Here is a 20,220-nt window from a genome sequence, read left to right on the forward strand (position 1 = left end):
TGACCTGTGTTTATGGAGAAGGTCAGACAAGGCAATTACATGTTTCCAGCTCAGCTCTCAAGGCCTGGAAACAGCAGCTGGTGGTAGAAAGGCCAAGGTAACCTTAGCAAATACCTGAGCAGGAAGGTGTTTATGGGGACTGATGTTGTTCAACACAAACGTCCGGTGCTGTGTTTGAACTAAGCAAGAGCGAGCATCAGCACTTGTAATTGGAGGTGGCGGGGGCAGTTGCTGAACTGATGGTTCACGTACGTTCACGCTGGGGGAAAGGTGTGGACTCTGTTCAGATCCAGCTGTGTCCAAAGGAAACACCCTTTCCAGCCAGGATGCCACCAGGCATTTGTACAGAGGAAGTTCTCTCACCCTTCATTACTTTCAAAAGTGGGGTAGAACAAGGCGTTAAGCAGCCCAGCACTCTATGGTCTCACGCACAGCTTTGCCAATGCACCCTGATCCTCACCTGCAGGCAGCCTGACTAGCCTAGTCCTGGGTCATCCCCCTAGCCTGGCAACACACCTCGCTCCTCACCTGCTGGCACATGCATCCGACGAAGTGGGTATTCACCCACGAAAGCTCATGCTCCGAAATGTCTGTTAGTCTATAAGGTGCCACAGGACTCTGCTGCTTTTACTGATGCTAGTGCACCACCCCATGGGGCTCCAGGAAAAGCCAGTTTGACACGTTCCAAATATTTTTGCATCAGAAAACTCCAGGCTTAGGGTGACCAGACAGCAAGTGTGAAAAATCGGGATGGGGGTGGGGGGTAATAGGAGCCTAGATAAGAAAAAGACCCAAAAATTGGGACTGTGCCTATAAAATCGGGACATCTGGTCACCCTGTTTCCACCTGACAGCGCCTCCTTTCCCCACACAGCGCCAGGCAGGGGCTCCTGGCTTCACGTCACCCCGGCCAGCCCACACGTCCCGGGGGGGGGGTCCCCACGCAGTTTTTTTGCACTCTGAAGGCCCTTTGCGTACAGGACACTCAGCGGCGCTACCTTGTCTCCTACCCCCCCCCCCCCAGCTGTAAGGCCAAGAGGCGCCATGATGCTCGGAGCTGCCTCACCCGCCCAGAGGTTTTCGGCGCCCGCCGCGAGCCCGTCACGTCCAGTCATTCCGGGCAGGTTTCCCGCCTTGATTTCAAGTGGGGGGGGGGAGGGGGCTGCCTGCGTTGCTATGGCGTTGGGAGGCGGGGCCCAGAAGCGGGCGCTCGTGGGCTCGGCGCTCGGCCTGTGCCTGCCGGCTCGGGGTCTCGGCGCTCGGCCCGCACGGGGCTTGTCCTGCGCAGCGCAGCGCGGCGCTCTAGGCCCCGCGGGACTCGGGGGCGGCGTGTGAGGCGCGCGCGCGGCAGGATGGTGAAGCTCACGGCGGAGCTGATCGAGCAGGCGGCGCAGTACACGAACGCCGTGCGGGACCGGGAGCTGGATCTGCGCGGTGAGGCCCCGGCCTCGGAGCCGCGCGCCGGGGGCCAGGCGAGGCCTTGCTCGGAGACCGGCCCTGCCCCGGGCGGGGGTGGGGAGAGGTTCGGGCTGAGGGAGGGGTTCCGCTTGGGCCGGGAGGGTTCGGGCCGGGGGGGTGTGGGTGTGGGGAGGGGTTCCGCTCGGGGTGGGTGTGTGGGTGTGGGGAGGGGTTCGGGCCGGGGTGGGGGTGTGGGGAGGGGTTCCGCTCGGGGTGGGGGTGGGGGTGTGGGGAGGGGTTCCGCTCGGGGTGGGGGTGGGGGGAGGTGTTCGGGCCGGGGGTGGGGGTGTGGGGAGGGGTTCGGGCCGGTTGCACGCCCGGGGTGATATTTGCGCTTTCTAACCTGGGTTTTCTGCATTCCTTGTTGAACCTGCTGTTTCCACCATCTCACCCCCTCCCCCCCCCCATACTGACTCCATCTTACCCTGGTCTGATGTCCCTCCCCCCGCCCCAGGGTACAAAATCCCCGTTATTGAGAACCTGGGCGCCACCTTGGACCAGTTCGATGCCATCGATTTCTCTGACAACGAGATCCGCAAGTTGGATGGGTTCCCTTTGCTGAAGAGGCTGAAAACATTACTGATGAATAACAACAGGATATGGTATGGGGCTGTGGGGCTGCAGCATGGGATAGCTTTGGGGTGGGTGTATGGAAGGAGTCCCGAGGTGCAGCCATATTTCAGCATTGGCTTTTCCTTGTATCACTACAGTGGTGCAGTTTACAAATGGCCAATGGTTATTTTAATGGAAGAACGCAGCATGTTGCAGTATGGAGCAGCACTGTAGCCTGCTTCATTTTCAGCGTGTTTTACAGGTGCTGATCCTCATTACTCCTGGGTCAAGTCAATAAGTATTATCCTCATTTTATGGGCAAGAAAACTAAGGCATGGAGTTTGTAATTTGCTCAAAGCCACAGATACTCAGTAGCTTTTGTTTACCATTCCTGTGCTCAGACCAGTGAAAAATGTAAATCATGCTCTGGAAGTTTGGGGCATTGGTAAGTGGGGCACAAAATGGATGTGATCGTAGGTAATTTACAGAATAAAAATCCAAACTGTTTTACTTGAAATGGGGTGAGTGATTCCAAAACCAGGTGAGCCCTTGTACAAGTGTTACATCTAAGGGTTAAAATGTATATGCATGTTTTTATTATTAAAATTTATTACCAACCGAAATCAGATATTTATTATTTTTTTAAATATTAATTTTAGTCGGATCGGTGAAGGACTTGAACAGGCCTTACCCAACCTTCAGGAGATCATTCTTACCAATAATAGCATTGTGGAGCTGGTAAGTTACTTATAAAAAAAATGGATCAAATCAGTTTGGATTATGCACTTACATCTCTACCCTGCTATAACGTGACCCTATATAACACGAATTGGATATAACGTGGTAAAGCAGTGCTCTGGGGGCAGGGGCAGGACTGTGCACTCTGGCGGATCAAAGCAAGTTCGATATAACGTGGCTTTCACCTATAATGCGATAAGATTTTTTGGCTCCCAAGGACAGCGTTATATCAAGGTAGAGATGTATTTGTATATTATGTTGTTGTTGTTGTTGTTGTTACAAGCCTTTGTTGAAAGGTGAATAAAACTGCTTTAATGTATTAATCACAGATTATCTTTTCTCAAGAGGATAATTTTTGACATGAAGTGAAGCATAAGATGTTACTAATAGAAGGTTTTTCTAGGAAAGGTATAACACAGTAACATGTAAATAGAACTATTGGCATGCATAAAAGTTGTGTGTGTGTGTAAGATTGTTTATGGGACTGTGGCCTTCATTAGAATTAGTTTGAAGTTGGATATTGTGCTATTTATTACAAAAAGGTCAGATTTTTCTTTAATTTTCCAGTTTGATTAGGCTCATGCCTCTTTTACACTTTTCCATGTAAAATGGGCATGGAACTTTAAAGGAGAATAGGAAGCTTTCACAAGGGTCACTTCATTGCTTTGCAATTAAACAGCTCCAGGTCTAAACACACAGACTGAAAGAAGCAAAATCTTGTGAATTAAAAAAACCTCTAACGCTCTTTATGTAAACTTTTTTTTTCATGGCTGTTCAGGAATCGTATGCAATATTTTTTCCTAGTTTTTATGTTAGCATTCACAAGCATGTAATGCAAACAGTTTTATTATATATTCTCTTAAGGCTAAATTTTGTCCTCAACTATTACACCTGTGCAGCTCCATTAGCATTGCACAGGTATAAATAAGGGCAGATTTTAGTCCTTGGTGTGGGACTAGAGGCAGATTTGAAGTCCTTGATGGCATGGTTAGGCCTTGCCTACACTACAAAGTTTTATTGGCAAAAGTTATGGCACTTTAATTAAAGTGCTTTAATTAAAACCACTGTTCCATGTCCACACTATGCTTCTTGTGTCGGCAGAGTGCATCAACACTAGCAGCTCTCGCATCCATACAGAGAGCAGTGCAATGTGGTGGCTGCAGGGTGCTATGGGAAGGGTTTGAAATGCCTCCATGGGGCAGGTTTCTCAATCCCATTGTTCCATGGATATCCTAGTAGATTGTCAGCCCAACTGAAGTGGGTGCGGGGGGAGTGGTGTGTCTGGGGCGGGGGAGACAGCAGGCTGACCGACCTATCCTGAGGCAAGGAGAGGGGAACACCCCCCCCTCGTTAGCCCCTGGCTCTGCTCCTCACAACAGTTTCTCCCAAAGAAGCCCACTCTGCCTGCCTGCCTATGGTTTTGTGATTCCCTCCCAAGTTCTCCCACAGTCTCCTCAGCTGTAGGGGCCAGCATCCTGAGCAGCTCTGTGAACTGAGGAATGTCAAAGCAGCATGGCAGACTGTCCCCGCAGCAGCGGTCTGCCTGCCACTGTTACTAGTGCAAAACAGAAGCATTCCAAGTTAATGACACAGAGCAGCACAGCTCAGATGGCAGATACTTCCCCGAGCTTTGAAAGGGGAGGAGCGCATGCTGCAGGGCAGCAAAGATCAAAACTGTCATGGCAGGCATTGTGGGATACTGGTGGAAGCCAGTTATGTGGACAAAACAAACAACAGTGACTACATTGATGCTTTGTCGCTTTAACTTTGTCGCAAAAAGCTTTGCCTCTCATTGAGGTGGTTTTATTTTGTCGGAAAAACAGAGTTTTGCTGCCAAAAGTAGCTTTGTAGTGTGTAACCTCCCTTGTTTTGTCGGCAAAAGGCAGTTTTTTGCCCACAAAACTTTGTAGTGTAGACAAAGTCTTATCTGCTTAAGCCAGTGGTTCTCAAAACTTTTTTTTTTTTTTACTGGTGACCCCTTTCACATAGCAAGCCTCTGAGTGTGACCTCCCCCCACCCCAATAAATTAAAAACACGTTTAAATATATTTAACACTATTATAAATGCTGGAGGCAAAGCGGGGTTTAAGGTGGAGGCTGACAGCTCGCGACCCCCCATTTAATAACCTCATGACCCCCCCGAGGTGTCCCGACCCCCAGTTTGAGAACCCCTGGCTTAAGCCTTATCTCCATGTGCTATTTATAGCCTAAGACTAAAACTTGTTTTACCTCTTCTTTCTCCCCCTGCCCCCCTTATTTTGAAGGTATTTTATCCTAATGATATTCAGAACATTTAAGAACAATTGTTTCTTGAATGAAGGTTTATGCGCCCTGAGTACTTGAGATATTGTTAAGTACTTTTTTTACATTTCTAGAAAAAATATTTACAGGTCATTGTAAAAAATTACACTTTCATTTGGCCAAATTTAAAAAAATAGTTTTGAAATGAACGTGATCTTTTATCCTTTTTTATAGTCTGATATCCTTTACAGTAGCCCCATACTACCAACCATTTTTACTTACCTGCTATTTATGAGAGTGTTTGGAGACGCTAGAGGCTAATGATCTTTCATTACAAGTTTTGGACTCCTGTTAAGTTAGAACATAAGAGTGGCCATACTAGGTCAGACCAAAGGTCCATCCAGCCCAGTATCCTGTCTTCCAACAGTGGCCAATGCCAGGGGCTTCAGAGGGAATGAACAGGGTAATCATGAAGTGATCCATCCCCTGTGGCCCAGTCCCATCTTCTGGTAAACAGAGGCATGGGACACCACCCCTGCCCATCCTGGCTAATAGCCACTGATAGACCTATCCTCCATGAATTCATCTAGTTCTTTTTTTAACCCTATTATAGTCTGTTTTAAGATTACTTATTGTGTTCCCATTATTTAGGGTGAACTGGATCCTTTGGCAACGATTAAATCACTGACTTACCTGAGGTACGGAATCTTAATATGTATGAACAGATCTTTTTAATGTACAGCTATACTTACTTTTAAAAAAATCTTTCATATTATCTTACCCTTACTATTAGCCACTGGCTTAGTTCTTTGTTTTGAAATGGCTGGTTTTTCCATTGGACCAGGCATGTGTTTTAAATAATGAATCAATAAACAAAATGCCCATTAGTCTACAAAAAATACATAGTTTTTAATAAGTGAAATTCTTCAGTTGCCACCAAATCTGTCAAAGGAAATAGGAATTAGCCACTATGTTTACATTAAGTGCTGTGTAAGCATACAACCATCTCTATTGTATATTTTTACCTTCTCAGAATTAGATTGAGATCTATTGTTGCAAAACACTCTAGATTAAATCTAAATCACATGCTGTTCAGGAGAGGGAATTGCATCAAGCCAGGAGCTCAGTAAGAGATCATGATCCAGAATCAGGGGGAAAAAATGGAAGAGTTCAGATTTTTGTTTATTCTAGATATGTGATGAACGATTACAGTTGTTCGTGTTTTCATTTTGAGAAGTGTTTGAACTTCTGTGCTAAAATCTTCTATAGTAAAATTCACTAAACTGGTAAACTAGACTCTAAGAACAAACTTTCACTCTTTCACAGAGATCAAGAGCAGTGTTACTGCGTTTATTTAGTGTGCAGTCTTAAAGTTTAGCACATTAAACTTCTTTAAAAAAAGCAGTCTCTTGTATTCAGAATTTCTTTAAAATCTTTCTTTACTTCATAGTATTTTAAGGAACCCTGTAACAAATAAGAAGCATTACAGATTGTATGTAATCCACAAAGTTCCACAAATCAGAGTGTTGGATTTCCAGAAAGTGAAACTAAAAGTAAGTGGCATTTTTCCTACCCTCTGTGTAATTAGGATCTTTGAGTTAGACATTTGTTCTTGTTTTATTTGATTGAAAATGTAATGGTGTTGCAATTTGTGCCCTCCCCCTGACCCACCAATGTTTGTAAGCTACATTTACATCAATACTGGTGTCTAATGAAATACATACTTTGGGGCAGCTTTTACTTCACCAGTTCATCGTTTCAGTAGCTTAATTCAATAGCTTAAACCACCAGTGTTTAAGTACGGTTTGGACCTTCTCTGTCCTTGTTAGTGTTCTGAGTACAGCAACAGATCTTTAGTGAAAGAAATAGGAAATCCTCACACAAACCTCTCCTTCATCTGAGGACGGAAAGGTGGGGAAGAACTTCCTCTGGGAAGTGTTTGATACTGCCATACTCCGAGTTTAAGCCTTTTAACTTATTGTCAAAGTGCTTCTAAATCTAGTATTGAGACACCAGTCTTCGCTGATCCAAGAAGTCTTCAGCCTATTTATTTTCAAGGAAAGAAGCTATGCAAAATGCACATGATGTTCCTATTGAAATTAACTTTGTGTGTGTGTGATATCGCTGTAGGAGCGTCAGGAGGCAGAGAAAATGTTCAAGGGCAAACGGGGTGCACAGCTTGCAAAGGATATTGCCAAGAGAACAAAAACGTAAGATAAAGAGAACCAATTTAAACTGGCATTTGCCTTCAGAAACACCACCTGGGTTTCCCAGTGCAGCAGCAGAGAGTAAATTGAAATGCCACTTGTTAACAGGATGTCTTAATATCTCTGGTAGTGTCGCCAGATATGCTGGCGCCAAACATCCTAGTCTTGGATGGTGGTGAATACCATTGCTCAGAAACACTTTTTTTTAAAGGTGACTTCTCATTACAGTCTATGCAACAGAACTAAACTGTTCAGCAACATCCAAGTTAATGGCTTAAATCCAATGCATAATCTTCTTAATGCAGAAGGCCTGCTTCTCTTCATGAGCAGATAAAAGGGTGAGAGGTGGGGAAGCTGACCTGCTGGTGTTTCTGAAGGAGGCAGTTCTTCATTGTATCAGTTTGTTAACAAAGATAAGATACTACACTTGATTGAATGCAATACTTCCAAAGTTTTAACTTTTGGAAGTTAGAGAAGCAGATGTCATTCATAGGGATGCTAATAATATGCCTTTATTTTTCTTTCAAGTTTCAATCCAGGTGCTGGCTTACCAACTGACAAAAAGAAAGCTGGGCCCTCCACAGGAGATGTTGAAGCAATTAAGGTAACATTTTTGGGACATGGTGTACAGGGAAAAGCGAAGTAGGGAAACTGCCCAGGATCAGAAATGTAGTGATGTTAGGTGCCCTCCTTACTGGTAACTGCTTACTCATAACTTTCCAAAGTAACAAAGGAAAAATGTGTTCTGTTCACTTATAATACTGTATCTTTTATGTTTTGGGTTTCTTGCAGAAATCTGTGACATTTTATTGGACTTCCTTCTTTGTGTCCTTTTCTTGATCTTAGTGACATCTTGTTCTGAGTTTAGATATGACCACAGAGTAAGCCAACATACTGTAGCTCTCTCTAGAGTACAATTTTAGTTGACTGTTCTTGAAGCAGATGTTTTTTACATATTAATTGCAGCAGCTTGTTAACATGTTGAATGAGTATTGATCAGCTTGTTGGTCTTCCCCTTTTAGAATGCCATAGCAAATGCTACAACTTTGGCTGAAGTAGAGAGACTCAAGGGTTTGTTGCAGTCTGGTCAGATACCTGGCAGAGAACGAAAAACAGGTAATTGTATACTTTTTTTGTTAGTTTTCTGTTTGTCACAGAGTGATTCAGTAATATAAACAGCATGAATCAAAAGCATAACTTTTTAAAACTTTGCCTGGAACTTGATATGATCTCAGTCAGTGGGTTGAGGTGGATCGGTTATGTAGTTGGAGATGGTTTAAAAAAGAATTGGTGTCATCAATCAGTCTGATTCTATTTCTAAAAGGTTGTAACAAGGGGGTGGATATATCATGCTGCATAAATCAAGAAAGATGAACTTTTAGACACGATGAAAGGATGCAGGAATATTAATCCCGTTTTAGATGTAACACTTGTGAAGTATAGTTGAATTTGATTAAAATCATTTGTGCAAAATTTGATAACCTCAAATACAGAAGCTTAATTTTCTGGGTCAGTTTGCTGACCATAAAGATACCAGGTAATCTGACCTTTTTAGACAGTGGAAGACAAACTGAGGAGTTTCTCAGTGGGAATAAAGCAAGCTGCATATCAGATTAGGCAGTGACAAGGTCAGATGTTACCATGGGTATAACTTAAAACTGTGCCGTAAAATAATTGAATCAATAACTGTAGCTGAATGTGAGAATCTTCAAATCATATACCCTATCTGAAAAGTGGGGATAAAGAGATTTGTGTCTGTAAAGTCTTAACAGGTATTAAATAGCTCTGATGTATCCATTTTGTAGGACCCACAGAGGAAATTGAAGAGGAGATGGAAGAAGATACAGTTCCCAATGGGTCTTAAATCGTATCTTCAGGTGGTCTGAAGAATGTGTAGTATTGTATCATTGTCTATGAATACATTTCCACGTTGACATAGTGTTAAGTTAATAACATTACCCTTTTTACAAAATGTATTTTTGTTAGCTGGGGCTTTTTAGAAGTCCTATTGGTGTGTTTGAAATTTCCATTGTAAATTTTATACTGTACATGAAGTCCAATAAAACACCATTTTCTTTCTCTGCTGGCGTTATTGTGACAAGTTATTTTCTGCTTCATCTGCTTCAAGAACAGTCAACTAAAATGGATTTAATATCCTCCTCTTCCTTATGTTTCTTCAAGATGCTTTCTCTTTCCACAGTTGCCTCTTCTTTAACTCACTCTTGATATTTAGTTACTGGTGAAGTCTTCATATGATTTAAACTGTCAGTTATTCAAATATGAATATAAATATTGACAGTGCTATACACAACTACGGGGAAAGCAAAAAATGACACAAATAAAACTGCCCATGGTCTATATTTGGTTAGCTAAAATGTAATTACCAAAGTTTGAATTTAGTCAGTAGGCTAACCCTTATTTTCTTTAGAAAAAATGAGGAGTCCTTGTGGCACCTTAATACATTTGTCTCCAAGGTGCCACAAGGACTCCTCATCGTTTTTGCTGATACAGACTAACACGGCTACCACTCTGAAACCTAACAACAACAAAAGTTATACATCTGTTAACTAGGGCCAAGACCTCAGTTTTGTGTTATCCAAAGATCACAGTACCAGCAGCCAATTAGGTCATTGGTTCGTTAATTCAGCAGTCATCCTTCTCATCAGCACTCATGCAACTTGGTACTGTGAAGCTGTCTCCCATCTACAAAATGACCCTAGGAGATCTGTGTCACTTCTATTAGCATAATTGCAGTATGTATAAAATCACGCATTGCAAAAACACTGCAATGTAGAGCTCCTAGACCTCTTGCACCACAAAGCCTTTTCAGTCACCATGCTTAAAGCATGCCTTTAAAAGGTCTGAGTCAGCTAGCCTCCTAAAGAGTAGTATGCTGAGTGATCTGGCATGCTTATGTAGCAACACTCATGGTTGCAGGCTCTTCAAGCCAAACCAATGAAGCAGTAGACTGCCTGCCTGCCTGGGTGTAATGAACTAATGCCACCAAAAAGGAAAAACAGGACAGATGTGCCTTGGAGCAGCCTGATTAGGGGCAGGGGGGTGGGGGCCTAGGTAAGAGCGAGCATGTACCAGTGATGCATAAAGTTGTTAAAAACACTGATCATCTGCTATTGGGAGCTCTGTTGAAGGACAAGCAGTAGTGAGTCCTAAAATGACATGCAGCCGTACAGAAGAGCATCTGGGGAGCAGACCCAGGAAGCTAGGATGAATGTAGGCAGAGAGTATCTAGAAGCTGCAACTGGAGAACCTATCTGGGAAATGAACAGCAGTCAGCTGTCTGAGAAGATTGGCATCCTGCAGCTGGCAAGAGAGCTAAGAGATGAAGAGTAGGGACACTTGTTTTTAAAAGCTGATGCTAGTGCGAAGGAGGCTTGAAGTGAGGGCTAGGTGTAACCAGTGCCAAATCCTGGCTGTCTCAGGCGGCAGCAGCAGGGCTGTAAAAGACAAGGGCTGGCAGCTCATGCAGCAGGGGATGCACTGGCAAGTGCAGAGAGAGGAATAAAGGCTGAGTTCTTCCAGGCCAGTAACAGCTATTCCTGCAAGTCCCAGGCTGTAGGCAGGGAGCTAGTCACAGGGATGCAGGATCTCCCCAAGCCCAGGACTTGGCCATGTCTCAGAGACAGAGTCTTGGGGCCCGTGAGGGCCTCCACCCCCTGCGGCCCCCGTGGCAGCTGCACCCATCACTCATTCCCAGGGGCAGGGGCAGTACAGGGAGCCTCAGTAGTGATAGGCCCGGGCTCCTCAGACTGAGCACCTCTTCCCTTTGATTGGTCTAGGGATGCGGAGCGAGGGTATCTTATCATTGGGCTGAGCGTCTGACACCGCCTTCTGATTGGTTTCAGTTTTGGTCTCCTCCCCCCCCATATCGCTTGATTGGCCGCAGCTTCGATGCCTCTTCTTTTGATTGGTCTCTGCCTCGTCTCTTTACTGACGTCCGCCCCCTGATCGGTCCTGTCCCGCGATTGGCCGTCGTCACCATCAGCGCTATTTTCTGATTGGGCGAGCCTCCCCAGGCCCGGGCGACGTGTCGCCGCGCTCGGGGCCGAGTCCCGCTTCCGGCTGTGGCGATCCGCCGGGCTGGCCGAGGGAACCCGGCTCGCTGCGAGGGGAGGCCGCGTCCGCGTCCGCCGGGATGGAGCTGGGCGGGGAGGCGCCGGATCTCGGCAGGCCCCCGCTGGAGGAGGAGGCGATCCAGGCCCTGCGGCAGTCGGGTGCGGGGCCGGGCTCGGGGGGTGACGCCCGCCCCGAGGGGGCGGGGCCGGGTCGGGGGTGAGGGGAGGGGGGCGCTGGGGCAGCCCCCCCTGGCCCGGGGGGGGGGCGAGCGGTGACAGGCCCCGGCAGCGGGTGGGAATCCAGCCCCAGCCTTGACGCGCCCGCCTCCTCTCTCCCCCCCCCCGCAGTGGGCTCGCTGCTGGCCAGCTACGGCTGGTACCTGCTCCTCGCCTGCGTCGCCGGCTACCTGCTCCTTCAGAAGTTGGCTGAGAAGACGCGAGCCCCGAGGAGGGACCGAGCCCACGCCGCCGGGGCGCCGCCGGGTTGGTAAATCTCCCTGGGCTCTGGGGTGGCGCGGTCGCTTGGCCTGGCCGCCTGCCGCTGTCGAGGCCCTTTACGGTGGGTCCGTGGGCGCCCTGGCTCGGAAGGCTTCCCACAGTCACGGTTATTGGTGGGCGCTCAGACGTGGGCAGAGCCGCGTTAAACACCAATGTGGGGCAGCCTCCCTGCTCTGAGGGGCTTATGAGCTCACACCGAGGTGAGACCCAGGGCGGCTTTTCCGGCCCCAAAGGTGCAGAGCCCTCCCTTGGCGAGGAGGCCAGCGGGGGAAGGCTTAGTGAAAGACCTGGCTTTGAAGACTGCAGAGGCTTTGCCAAAGATGGAGGGTGGCCTGAAAGGAGAAGGGAGAAATAAAGGAAGCAGTGAGGAGAGGTGCTGCAGGATAGCATAGAGTCTGGGGACAGTGGGTCTTGACTATGATCTTGAAAGCGACGCGTTCTGTATAGTGACGTACATGATACTGTGGTGCCCAAATACTTCAGGGTTCATCACCATGGAAGTTGAGCACCTTATAGAATTGCCAGAGAAACTGCAAGATGTTTGATATGCTTTGCAAACGCTCCTGACTAGTATTTGCCAGTCACTTCCTTCTTCATATTATCCCTTAGCACCACCCCCTTCATAAGTAATATGTGTGCGTAGTTGCCTACTGTGTATGCTATCTTATCTCTTGAATCGTGGCTCTAGGTTGTAAATTGTATGCTGTCCTGGCTTTGTTTCAGTTGGATTTGAGCTGCTGTAAAGCATGAGGTACACTTCTGGTGCTCTGTAAAGAATAATTGTCTGGTACTGACTCAGACTGGCACCATGGAGCCTATTAAACCACCTATTGCCTTCCCGTTGCATGCTGGCTTTCTTTCGTAGGGATAACTGGATGTTACTTTGCAATGAAACTATACAGGAATCTTTTTTTCTAAAAATTATATTCCATTTTTGCAGGCTGCAATGGAAATACTAAGTCACAGGAAAAAAATTGACATGCAAAAAATCCAGTATTTTACACAACTACTGCTGAAACTTCTCTATCCAAACAATTGTTTATTCATGATTTAATACATATTAATATACAACTCACGCATATAAAATGTTAATACTGGCACATTTTATAAGTAAGAAATGCTGAGTAAAATATCTGAGGGGTTTTTGGGTGTGTGTGTGTGGGGGGGGGTGTTTAACAAAAGGCAGCAGGGAGAGAGGTGGATACAATATGTGGCCTGTCTCAGGCTGTCTGCTTTCTCCTTGGAGAGGAGGGTGTATAATATCTTTATAAATCATGTCTGTTGATAGAGTGTGTTGGATCTTCCACTTTATTGTTATGATGAGACAAGCAGGAGCAATTGGAGAAGGAATGGGAGGGAGTCTGGACTGGTTTGTTAATTATTCCTAATAGAAAAAGTTCTGTATGTAAATGAAAGTGGATTCTCTGCAGGAGTATGGGTAATTCTTACCAACCAGTTTCAAACACTAGAATGGCAACTTTAAATTGTCAATGGGTGGGTTAACTTTAATGGGTTAATGATCATTCCAAAAATTCTAAATGTGATCAGCAGTTGGATCAGTATATAAGTTATTAGAAAAGATTAGTTAGAAAGTAAGCTTCAGCTACAGTTTCTTCCAGAGCCGCTATAAAGCTGTATGGTTACACTTTTGTATCAAGATTCTTTGAAGATGATTGTTTTGTCAACTTTTTTCCGTGATCTTATAGAACCTGATGTGGTGGTGAGACGGGAGGAAGCTCTGGCAGCAGCTCGCTTCAGGATGCAAGAGCAGTTGAATGAACAAGCTGAAAAATTCAAAGAAAAGCAAAGACAGGTAATGTGAGGGCCAGGAGGACATGTATTTAGTTTCTTAATTTGCAGTCCAGTATGTATGTATTTATTTTTGGTACAGAGTAGGTTTGTACCTGACCAAATTGTAGAAGATCTGCGAACTCCTGGATTTCTTCCATATTCTGTTTGGAAGATTACCCACGGCTTAAGGGTCAAATGGTGAAGAATGACGATGTATTCCATTTCTATTACTTCAGAGACTTTTGGCAGAAGGAGAACAGTTGCCTTAAGCCCAAATGCCAAAGTGCTTGGTTGAGTTGAAGCTTTGATGATCTTGATCAGTCAAAATGAATAGATCTTGCTAATATGCAGGAAATGAATTCATGCTGGACTATTTCCACTATTTGTTCTACTCCTTCCTGAAGTAACTGACCTAGTTAACACTTTTTTCTCCTAAAACAGACAATAAGAGAAAACTCTCTATAGGTCTGATTCTTTAAAAAGTCAGGCTTGGCGGCAGTGACTGTGATTGTACGTGCAAACCCTTTTTTTATGTATGCAAAAGGATGCTTACACTGGCTCTATTAGCATGCCAGTTAACCACACAATTGCACATGGAATTTGTATGCTCAATAGCAAGCTTAATTTTTCAGGAAATTCTGTGTGCCAGTGCAATTCTTAAACAGCTGTAGAGTACAACTTGCACTAATGAGGAATACCACACAAGCTAATAATCAGAATAGCAGTAAAGAACCTCACTAATCCTAGTTCACTTTATTTTCTGACTGCAGTCAGTAGAGGTGGTAATATCTCTTTGTAAGTAATCTTCAAGTGTCGGAGTCCCTATCAGTGTAGTTTGATATTTGAAGAAATCCTGGTAGCCAAAGTCTAATGGAAAACTGTGTTCAGGAATAGTCATCTTTGAGGAAATCTAATCCAATGCATTTAGATTGAGAGAGCCTTGATTTCTTTGTTTCTGGGCAAACTGATATACCTCTCTTCCTCTCCCTTCCTTAACAGTAAGGAAATCTAGTGTGTTAACCATTATCCTGTACTGCCTGTTAGACAAATTACTTTAAGATTCTGGTGGCATTTTCATATCCTGATAATTCTGTCTATTCATGTGCAAATATGCTTTATTCTGCTTTTCAACGCTTAATTTGAACAATACGTTTTCTTCCACCAAAAGCCTCTATGATATTTTAAATGCCTTCATATCCATGATTTGTAAAGATTTGCTTTCAAGAAGATCTTTTTTTTTGTATATGCTAAAATCTAGGTAGCTCTTTACTTAGCATTTCATTTTATTCTTTCAAATTGTTTTAGCACATGGAAAAGAGGTGCAGCTATGATTTAAAGTTATATTCTTTCTCATCCCTGTGCAGTGTAGTTGGAAAGACTTGGATATTACTACTTTAGCTAAGGCAAGGAAAAGTAGGAATTGTATCAGTTTTGTTTCAGTGTTTGATTTATGATTTTTTTTTCTATGCTAAAATGGCAGCACTTTAGCTATTGGCTTTTTGGGGATTGTTCCAGTTAATTATACAGTCAAACAGTGTTACAAATTCTTCTCTCCCTCCCCCCTACAGCTTGAAGAAGAGAAGAGAAGGCAAAAGGTAGCCGTGTGGGAAAGCATGCAAGAAGGAAAAAGCTATAGAGGAAATCTGAAACGGAACCAGGTAACTTTACTCCTTAAACGTCACATGTTGCAGCAAATATCTTTACTTAGATAACTAGCTGAAAACGACAAGTTGACAAGCTCTAAATAATTTTCATTTGTCTGAACAGCAAGAAACAGAATCTGCTGCTTCTGCCTCGTCAACAGTCCCGAAGCCTAAACCTAACAAAAAGCCTTTGCGAGGAGGTAGTAAGTATGAAACCTGGGTGTCTGTCAGTTATGGAAAATGAAATACTTATTCAGCTATCTAGATGGTTATTTTGTACATGGGTGATTTGTCTCTTTTTGTTGAGACATAGGGTAAGCTTTGATTCTCAATACAGAACATGTCTGGTTAGAGGAGTCTTCTGTTTGAGCACAGTAGTCAATACAAAGTCAGTTGAACTTTTGTAGCCACGTTCTAAATTTTATGGGGAAAAATCTCTGGGCCTTTCATATGTTTCTGTGTGGAGAAACCTGACAGTATTATAGCCCTTTGAGAAAACTTTTTATAGCATGACTGTCTCCTGATCTCAGAAAATATAGATTCTTATTAACTTCTTTTTTTTGGTCAGAGTTAATAAAAGGAGCCACAGCCTGCCTTCTGGTCTTTGTGTGTGCATCTCTAGCACTATTTTTATATACACTGGACCCTCGCTAGAACATGTGTCTATATATAATGCGAATTCACATATAATGTGGTCATAGCCATTGATCTCAAATTTAATTACTTTAATTGCAATTCATTTTAACGCGGTCCCCGCTATAACATGGTCCTGTGCATGAATCCCAAATCCTGCGTTCTAGCGAGGGTCTGGTGTACTTCTCTTCTGTGTTTTTGTTTTATTTTATCCAAATGTAAGTGTAATTTTAGTTTAATTCAGCATTTCATTTGTCTGACTGATCAGATGCCACAGTGATTGAGCCATGATATCACTACTATAGATAAAAGCCACACAGTCTGATTCCCCCCCACACACACCCATATACAATGCACCTACTTTCCCTAATAATAATAGCCTAATTTGGGACCAATATGCTAATTGGTATTGCCATTAGTGATTGTCCAGATGATTCTACCAATGACTGTACCAAAGCAGAAGGATACACCTTGAGAGTACAGCAGTGAATAAGTTACAATAGCTGCACAAAGAACTTTGTCACAACTTTAATATGTTTAGTTAATAGTTCATTTTACTATTGAGTTGAAAATCCTACTTAATGGGAGATTGACTGCCATCAATGCCAAACACGTTGTATGTTGCTTATCATCAGCATACTCTAGTAGTCTGTTACCGTGGAACGCCTGGCATTGAAACTGTTCTGAACAGGAAATGAGAGAACGACGACGAATGGGCTGCAGCTAAGCTAAGAAATTTCATACCATCAGTTGGCTCCTTCAGTCATTTCCCTATTGCCACCTGTTCTAGCTTCATCCCAGGCAAAATCCATGCTGAAATGACAGAGTATGGACTTAGATGGCTATATTCTGTGCATGAGGTAAACGAGGGTCAGCTGAAGAATCCTGCAGGCTCTTCTAGTTGCTGAATAAAATTCTGCAAACAGAACTTTATCTTGTTCGCTGGACAACTAAACTTCTGTAATGCTGGGGAAAGTAGTGGAGGTTTGAACGGAATAGGCTGATATTGAAAACTGCTCAGTCAGTGTAGCAGAGAGGAGTAATCTGTCTGCTGATCGTGTATAGACAAAATAATTAGACAAGAGAAATTTGCAAGCCTGTATCTTTCCCAAGATTACCCTTGTAAAAGGTAACTGAATCTGGTAGTGAAGACCTCAGGAGAGCCAACTAAAACTCAGTGTCTATGTCTGGTTTATCTTATGAAACGGGAAAAGTAAATATAAAAACAAAATTGTGGAGCCCATGGGGATGAGAGGCGTGCCCTTCGCTAACACCAGGAGCAATGCCACTTCTTTGCTTCTGTCAGAAGTTTACTTTACTTTAAAGAATTTACAGAGTTTAACCTCGCGACAAAAAAACCCGAAGCTTAATGCTCTGCAATAATGAAGGAGCAGGGCTACGTCTGTGATGCAGACTTCGTTATGTATAGTGTTATCACTGCAAACTACACATCTCACTTGTGCATTTTGGAAGCCCTGTGAGTGTTCTGTCACTTAATTTCTCTGTTGGAGTGGGCCAGACTTGTGAAATATGAATGCTGTATTGTGATGCGTAACCTCTTAACATCGCCAAACTTCAGTTACTGATGACCTGGACTGTTGGATTGTGTTACAAAATAAATCCCCTCTAGACTGGGGTTCAGCACTAACTCTCAATTGTCCATGATTTTACTATCCCTCCTCTGTCGTTGCAGGTTATAATCCTTTGTCTGGAGAAGGCGGTGGAACCTGTGCTTGGAGACCAGGTCGCAGAGGCGGCCCATCTTCAGCTGGATGAGGCTAACCTTACTGGTGTCTAACGACACTAGCAGGTCTAATCTGACCCACTATTCAACTGCCTGCAGCTTGCATGTCACAGTGACTCTTTGGGGGCTTGGTTTAGTACAGGTGTAGACTTAGAAACAAATGTCCATGACGCACAGATTTTAATGTGACAGAAGCCCTGACACACTATCACACACAGGAAAATGGTTTATCCTTTTTTAACAGACTGAAGATTATACGGGGAGCAGACTGTCAATCAACAGTTGTCTTTCGCTTTATCCAGAGAAACATGGTCTGTGGCTAAAGCACGTGACTCAGTCATGAAGTCTGGCTTCTATGCCTGGCTGTTCAGCAGACTGCCTTTGTGACCCGAGGCAAGTTCCTTAATGGTCTGTGCCTCAGTTTACCCCTCTGTAAAATAGGGATGTAGACCTTCCTCACGGGGGGTGCTGTGGGACTTAATTCATTAATGTCATAAAGTGCTTTGAGACCTTTGGCCAGAAGGTGCTGTAAGAGACCAAAGTACTATCACTAGTATGGGTAAATCTTAATTTTACAAAACTCTCAGTGGGCACCTACATCTCCAGAAGAACTGGAGTTTCAAAACCCCTGGGTGAGATACAATAACCTACTATTGTAGTGGGGAGCACAAAGGCATGTGGGTGACAGAGACTTGTAAGGATAGGATTTGCCTCTAATATTTCCATTCCTGGGGGCACCTCAAAAAGTCTGACTTCATGTTTCTGCTGGTTACTAAGTGCTGAATCTTTCAGTGGGCAACTTGGAGCATGGCTCTAAGGGCTCAGGTGTCATGGGTTTAGTACCAATTCCAATGATCATAGATGAGTCTCTGTGACAAGCTGCATTGAATGATGTTGTCCTTATAAATGGTAAACAAACCAGTGAGGATCACTGATACTAAACAGTAGATGGGGGGTTCTTGCAATATCTATTTTTATTTCAACTATTTTTATTAAAACAAAACACTGTAAATATTGAATATCATTGGAAATAAATTGTAAACTTAGTATTTGCAATACTGTGGTTTTTACAGCATCTGTTTACATAGGAGGTACCTGTTCTAGTTCAATAAATGTGTCTAAAGCAAGATGCTTCCTGAATTGTGTGGTTACATTTTTGGACTACTAATTCAGCACTAATGCTTGGCCTGACATTTTGGTGGTGCCTCTCATTGATATATTTTTTTATCCTTTCAGTTTTCATTGGGGGCTATTTCAATGCCAAATGTCCATTTTCTAATAAATAAATAAATCGCCTTCAGGCTGAGACCAAGTTGGGGAAAACATCAGGCTAAAAGCTTCGGAAAGTTACAAATGATGGAAAATGGGATAAAACAGATCCTCAGCACCTGAATCTTGTCCAGCCGTTACAGTTTGAGACCTTCTGCTGAAAAACACATGGTAAGGGCCTTGTGCTTTCAGATGGTTGGAGAAGGTCAATTGCTCTTTCCAGGCTGTAGTCAATGATCTCTGGCTTTTTGGGGTGGTGGAAATAGCTCGGGCTGGTTAACTTGAAAACTAAAAGATCTTCAAACAGAAGAAGAATTTATTACTTCTGTCGCTCTGATCCTGCAGTGGGATCCATTCACAGTGATCCCTGATGACATCAGTGGGAACCTGCATGAGTCTAGTAGGTCCCAAGGGAGGATCAGGTCCTTCATCTGGAAGCCACTAGAGTAATTTATTTTACCATCTCTCCACGAGAGGCACTGCAGAAATCTTCCAACATGGGCTGATGGCCTAGCTGTCTTTCATGGTGAATAGCTCAGCTGGCTGCAGAAGCCTGTTCTGTACCCTGCTGTCGGTCTGTGCTCTGTGCTGGTTATGGAACATTTGTGCTGAAAAGCGTCTCCAGTTTGCAAATGAGTTTAACTCCAGCCTGTGTAAATTCTACATGCTCTAAACAGTAAGTGACTAAAGAGCGTAGGCTCTTCAGCCTTTTTTGGGCATATATTCAGTTGTGTGGGTGGACGTAGTGTTGATCCAAAGGCAGCTGATTTAGAAGTGTCCCACCCTCTTCATACTTTGTCAGAGAATTGGGTGGCTTTGGCTAGTCCTCTTTGTGTTTCTTGCAAGAGAAAGCATGAGAAGTTCCCATCAAAGGCATGTGGCAAGTGTCCACACTTCTCTGATCTCTTTAGTTTGAGTTCGTACAGTGCCCTATTTCATTAAACTAGCTTAAAGCCCCTTGCAGAATTGTGCTTCTAAACACACACTGGGAGACCCTTCACGGCTATTTCTGCTTATTAATTTGTATGGATATTCCGTTTGAGTTCACAAATCTTTATAGCGACTACCCCCTACATCTTATGTTCCCACCTTTCAACCACTGACCATAAATGCAATATTCCAGCAATGTGTCATTTAATCTTGTGAGCTTTAAAGTCCCTAGTCAGGAACTGGAAGAGTGAAGGGTCTCCCAGTGTTAGTCTGCTCCCATTACATATGTCATTTTGATTTTAGCTTGTAAAGGATGTATCTAGATGCATACAGACTGTGCAATGAGAAGGCTGGTAATATACTACCACAACCATCTTTTCATTTCCTGGCCTCTGTGTGTTTGGGTTCATACTGTCAAATGTCCCTTAGTAGGCGTGTGATATGT

The 20,220-nt window shown here is 44.0% G+C and overlaps 2 protein-coding genes across 3 annotated transcripts; both read left to right on the forward strand.

The window, feature by feature from the left end:
* The first annotated feature begins 1,262 nt into the window (after positions 1-1,262).
* Positions 1,263-9,275, forward strand: SNRPA1 (small nuclear ribonucleoprotein polypeptide A'). The gene is made up of 9 exons (XM_044981118.1): positions 1,263-1,433; positions 1,912-2,059; positions 2,669-2,747; positions 5,639-5,685; positions 6,438-6,540; positions 7,118-7,197; positions 7,723-7,798; positions 8,217-8,310; positions 9,000-9,275. Exons 1-9 carry the CDS (start codon positions 1,352-1,354, stop codon positions 9,056-9,058), a joined length of 768 nt encoding a protein of 255 aa, XP_044837053.1. The 5' UTR covers positions 1,263-1,351; the 3' UTR covers positions 9,059-9,275.
* A 1,939-nt stretch (positions 9,276-11,214) lies between these two features.
* SELENOS (selenoprotein S) lies at positions 11,215-18,623 on the forward strand. 2 transcript variants are annotated; one of them, XM_044981058.1, is made up of 6 exons: positions 11,215-11,426; positions 11,616-11,750; positions 13,472-13,578; positions 15,125-15,214; positions 15,324-15,399; positions 17,526-18,623. In XM_044981058.1, exons 1-6 carry the CDS (start codon positions 11,348-11,350, stop codon positions 17,606-17,608), a joined length of 570 nt encoding a protein of 189 aa, XP_044836993.1. In that variant the 5' UTR covers positions 11,215-11,347; the 3' UTR covers positions 17,609-18,623. The 2 variants fall into 2 exon arrangements, with proteins under 2 accessions (XP_044836993.1, XP_044836992.1); XM_044981057.1 differs by having other exon boundaries at positions 11,220-11,426; positions 15,324-15,402.
* Positions 18,624-20,220: the final 1,597 nt, after the last annotated feature.

The sequence above is a fragment of the Mauremys mutica genome, chromosome 11 (genome assembly GCF_020497125.1).
Source record: "Mauremys mutica isolate MM-2020 ecotype Southern chromosome 11, ASM2049712v1, whole genome shotgun sequence".
Lineage (NCBI taxonomy): Eukaryota > Metazoa > Chordata > Testudines > Geoemydidae > Mauremys > Mauremys mutica.